General features: G+C 42.1%; 1 protein-coding gene across 1 annotated transcript; it reads right to left on the bottom strand.

Annotated features, from left to right (window-relative positions):
* Nucleotides 1-3,857: 3,857 nt before the first annotated feature.
* On the bottom strand, nt 3,858-4,625 carry LOC134624186 (aquaporin-1-like). Its single transcript, XM_063469173.1, has one exon. The coding sequence runs from the start codon at nt 4,623-4,625 to the stop codon at nt 3,858-3,860; it is 768 nt and encodes a 255-aa protein (XP_063325243.1).
* Between the last annotated feature and the right edge of the window lie 937 nt (nt 4,626-5,562).

The following is a 5,562-nucleotide window of genomic DNA, read 5'->3' as shown; positions in this document are numbered from 1 at the left end:
AACATCAATGGTACTAAAAGTAGCTGTAGATAATATTACATCTGTGGGATGATTATTGGTAATTTTTTCTCTAATGATTAAAATTTTATTTGTGAAGAAGTTCATGAAGTCATTACTAGTTAATGTTAAAGGGATGGTTGGCTCAGTAGAGCTCTGACTTTTTGTCAGCCTGGCTACAGTGCTGAAGAGAAACCTGGGGTTGTTCTTATTTTCTTCAATCAGTGACGAATAGTAAGATGTTCTGGCTTTGTGGAGGGCTTTCTCATAAAGCAGCAAACTATTTCTCCAGGCTAAATGATGATCCTCTAAATTTGTGACACGCCATTTCCTCTCCAGCTTACGAGTTATCTGCTTTAGGCTACGTGTTTGAGAATTATACCACGGAGTCAGGTACTTCGGATTTGAGGCCTTAGTTTTCACAGGAGCTACAGTATCCAGAGTCGTACGTAGTGAGGAGGTAAAATTATTAACAAGATAATCGACCTCTGTTGGAGTAGCGTTCAGATAGCTGCTCTGCTCTGTGTTGGTACAGGGCATTGAAGATGATAACAGTGGGTGGATTATATTCTTAAACTTAGTTACAGCGCTTTCAGAAAGACATCTACTGTGATAAAGTCTACTCTCCACTGCTGTGTAATCAATCATTGTAAATGTAAATGTTATCAGGAAATGATCAGACAGCAGAGGGTTTTCAGGAAACACTAATGTTCAGTTTCTATGCCATATGTTAAAACAAGATCTAGAGTGTGATTAAAGTGGTGGATGGGTTCATTTACATTTTGAGAGAAGCCAATTGAGTCTAATAACAGATTAAATGCGATGTTGAGGCTGTCATTTTTAGCATCTACATGGATGTTAAAATCACCCACAATAATTATTTTATCTGAGCTGAGCACTAAATCAGATAAAAAGTCTGAGAAATCAGAGAGAAACTCTGTGTAAGGCCCAGGTGGACGATAGATGATAACAAGTAAGACTGGTTTCTGAGTTTCACAGCTGGGTTGAACAAGGTTAAGCATCAGGCTTTCACATGAATTAAAAGTCTGTCTTGGTCTTTCGTTAATTAATAGACTGGTGTGAAAAATTGCTGCCACACCGCCCCCTCGGCCTGTGCTTCGAGATTTCTGGTAGTTAGAATGACTCGGGGGTGTTGATTCATTTAAACTAACATAATCATCCTGCTGCAACCAGGTTTCTGTAAGGCAGAGTAAATCGATTTGTTGATCAATTATTAAGTCATGTACTAACAGAGCCTTGGAGGAGAGACACCTAATATTTAATAATCCACATTTCACTGTTTTACTCTTTGGTTCAGATGTGGATACTGTATTGTTCTTTCTTTGTGATTTTTTATGTTTAAGTTGTTTATTGCTGGTTTTTGGTTTGTTTTTCACACAGGTTCAGGACAAGCAATCACACACTCTGACTAACATGGGATAGCAGATACTCAGGCGATGACCGATTGAGTGCGCAGGTCTTATATGCTGCCAGAATAATTGCCCACAGGTGGTCAGCCAGGGAGGAGCAACCGATCTCCGCCCAAGGAGGAGAAGCCGCTGTTGGAGACCTGCAGGTACCCACCCAGACCATGACATTACTTGTGATATTAACTCCCAGCATGAATAGGTTTGAGCTCTGCTCTATGTATGAAACACATATGAAGAAATCAATAGTGTTAGTTAGACAATGCTTTTATTTTGAAACTAAAGAATTTTAAGAAATGGACCTGAGTAAGTTTACAGTCAGTTATCTGTGTCTGGATTTGGATTCTGATACAGATGAAAAACAAGGAAACATTTCAGCTTGTAGAAATTCCTAAACAGCACTTACACACTTTTTTATATCAAAGTAAATCAGCTGTTTACATTTTTATCATGATAGACTAAGTTTAACATCTGTTAAGTGTTTAGGAAAAATGCCTGCATGATTATCAAAGAAGAGAAAAAAGAGGAACTGTTGGATTTTGCTAAACGTAACAGGAAAGACTCCAGTTAAAAGCAAACATGTGGGCCAGCAGTCACCAAAACAACAGACTGACCAACACAGGAAAGTGGAGCCAATAAAAAATAATGCAGTTTACCAACTTGTAGAAAATAGTCATTACCTAATGGAGGAGTAGAAGTTTATAAAGAGCTGGCTCAAAGAAAGGATAAAGAGAAGAGGATCACTGAGTATTTAACTTGATTTATTTGAATCAAAGATTCAAGAACAAACAAGAACAAACAAACAAGAAGAAGTAAATTATGTGAGTCAGTAGAATCAGAGGAGAAGTAGAAACAAATAAACACAAAACTAGAACCCAACCACAAAGAGAGAGAGAGCAAGAAACTGATTCCAGCAGGTGATTTACTTCCTGTTTTACTTCTAAAAATGCCTAAGCTCTGCCGACACAGGACAGTCCAAACAGGAGGTGATGGAGCTGTCACACCTCTCACATCGTGAAAATCAGATGTCCACTGAAGGTGGTATGGTGATCTTGACTGTCATGTGTCCTTGAATTAGCCCAGAGACGTACAGACACCTGATCTCCAACCTCTAGAAGCAGTGAAGCTCCATTAGAGGCACTCACAACACCAGATGGTTGATGTTCATATGCAGCAAAAATTTTATGTCGATTCTTGTACAAGAAAGCGCCTGCACGAATGTTGTCATATCCATGTACTTTCCAGTCAAAGTGGTAGACTCCTTTCACTGCTGCAGTGAAAATACCTGTGGGGCATTTGTTAAATGGAAAATCAGCTGTTAGAACATCTGGAACATCAGCCTGACATCAACATAGCTGAGAATTGATATTCAGTTTTATTGCCTGTGTGTTTGTTGTAGGCGTTTCCAATGTTTGTGACAACACGTTTGAAGATCAGAGTCCTCTCTGTGTAAAAGGGTCCAGTATCTCCAGCACCGTAATCTAGCAGAGAGGCTGAGAAAGCCACCTGTTTGACTGAGAGAGAAAGGTCATTAAACTTTCATTTAAACTTTCAGTTTTAGAGTTAGACTCTTCCCAACAAAGTGACCATGACAAACACTTCTCCTGTGACAATTAAATTCTTTTAACTGTCAGACATTTCTTTCATTGGGGATTAAACTGTGATTGGAAACTGAAATTTGATTGAATCTATTTTTGAGGATCGCAAACTGGTCCTTTAGATCAGACAGGAAGTTATTTTGTAGCTTCTGCCAAGACAACAAATTGTGTGATTCAAAGTTAGATAAGATAAGATAAAATAACATAACATACGATAAGATAAACCTTTTTAAGTCCCACACGTGGGAAGTTTTTTGGTCACGGCAGAAAGTGAACAGTACAAGTTAAGAGCATTAAAAGTTAAGAAAAAAACAATAGAATAGAATGTAATGAAATAGAATAAAATACTTTCAATTCAATTCAATTCAATTTTATTTATATAGCGCCAAATCACAACAAGAGTCGCCTCAAGGTGCTTTATATTGTACAGTAGATAGCACAATAATAGATACAGAGAAAAACCCAACAATCATATGACCCCCTATGAGCAAGCACTTTGGCGACAGTGGGAAGGAAAAACTCCCTTTTAACAGGAAGAAACCTCCGGCAGAACCAGGCTCAGGGAGGGGCGGGGCCATCTGCTGTGACCGGTTGGGGTGAGAGAAGGAAAACAGGATAAAGACATGCTGTGGAAGAGAGACAGAGATTAATAACAGATATGATTCAATGCAGAGAGGTCTATTAACACATAGTGAGTGAGAAGGTGACTGGAAAGGAAAAACTCAATGCATCATGGGAATCCCCGGCAGCCTACGTCTATTGCAGCATAACTAAGGGAGGATTCAGGGTCACCTGGTCGATATAGCAGAATTTGTTTTCAGACCGGCTCCTTTGATTATTCTACATCCTCCAGCAGGGGCTCGTTTTCACATTCCTGTTCCGGGGCCCGGCAGAGCAAGATTTTAGTTTTTTCTTTGAAGCTCTCATCACTGGGTGCCAGGACATAATTATACAGAAGCGCTGCCACCACTCCAGCACTCATCGGTCCAGCCCAGTACACCCAGTGATCATTGAAAGCCTTCTGTATAACTGCAGGCCCAAAGGATCGAGCTGGATTGATCCCACATCCCGTGTAGGAGATGCCAGCAAGATGTCCAAGTGTTACAGAGAAGCCATATGCCAGAGGTGTAAATCCGCCAATGTTACGTCTTTTGTCATGGAGTGCCACCAAGCACAGAACCAGCTGCAGAGTGAGCATGAACTCTATGCCAAAACCTTGAGCTGGGCTGATATCATTTAGCTCATTAACACCAAGTGAATCATTATGTTCTGCCCTGATACCATACAAAATGTCACTGCCAACCACTGCCCCCAACATCTGAGCCAACATGTAGAAGAGGGCTCTGAGAATACTTATACGACAGCTGGTCACCAGGCCCAGGGTGATGGCAGGATTCAGGTGTGCACCACTAATGTGACCTATGCACTCGGCTAGCGTGGCGATGGCCAGGCCGAAGGCAAACGCCACTTTGATCTCACGGGCAGGGTTCAAATCATTTGGATCTCCTACTGCAGCAGAGAGGCCGAGGAAAATAAGGATGATCATTCCCAAGCACTCCGCCAGAACTGCCCTCCAAAACGACCACGATTTAATCTCTGACATGGCTACTCAGATAACGCCCAGTGATCACAGACAGCTTTCAGGGAGCATCTGCATGCTACAGAATCTGGCAACTCAAATTTTGCTCCACCAGTGGGCCACATCAACTGTATACTGTATACAATAGAATAAAGTACTACACAAAATAGAATACAATACTTTATTTTAGCAGGGAAACTTGCACTTGGTAATATTGCACATCAAGGAGACTGGGTTATCATTGTGTATTAGGTGTGTGTGTAGGTTTGCACATGTGTGGTCATCTGTAATGTCTTTGTTGTAGAGTCTGACAGCAGCTGCAAGAAAAGACCTACAAAATCTCTCCGTTCTACATCATAGGTGCCGCAGCCTGCCACTGAAGGAGCTGCTCAGTGCCAGAACTGTTCCCTGTGGGGCCCCCGTACTGCAGACAACCCTGTCCAACACACAGCCCTGAGTTCTCACATACTGTGGTCAGTTTGTGAGGTACTCCAGTATCCATGTTGTGGATGGTCCACTACTGTGTTCTCCAGCTTGTCCTTCAGGACTGTGGGAAGAATGATGTTGAACGCACTGGAGAAATCACAGTGCTCCCAGTGGTCTTCAAGAAAGAGAAGGAACAATGTAGGAGGTGAATGCCAGGCTGGTAGGCAAACTGAAGTGGGTCCAGTGATGAGCTCACCAGAGGTCAAAGCTGAGCCAGGAACAGGCGCTCCAGGGTCTTTATCAGGCAGGATGTCAGAGCCACCGGCCTGTATCTGTTGAGGTCCTTGGGACGTGGAGTCTTTGGCACTGGAACCATACCAGAGGTTTTCCAGTGCTGTGGAACTCTCCTCAGCCTCAGGCTCAGGTTGAACTTGTGCTCTATCACCTCAAAGGACCCGACAACCCTTGAGCTGATGCCATCTGGACCTGCTGCCTTGTTGGCTTTAATTCTCATCAGTCATCCTAACCTGGATGG

Source organism: Pelmatolapia mariae, linkage group LG3_W (genome assembly GCF_036321145.2).
Source record: "Pelmatolapia mariae isolate MD_Pm_ZW linkage group LG3_W, Pm_UMD_F_2, whole genome shotgun sequence".
NCBI classification, from domain to species: Eukaryota; Metazoa; Chordata; class Actinopteri; order Cichliformes; family Cichlidae; genus Pelmatolapia; species Pelmatolapia mariae.
Note: the sequence above shows the minus strand (reverse complement) of the source record. Positions and strands in the feature narration are given on the sequence as shown.

What these genes read in the sequence shown, in the direction of transcription:
- LOC134624186 (XM_063469173.1), bottom strand. Translation starts at nt 4,625, where the DNA reads ATGTCAGAGATTAAATCGTGGTCGTTTTGGAGGGCAGTTCTGGCGGAG.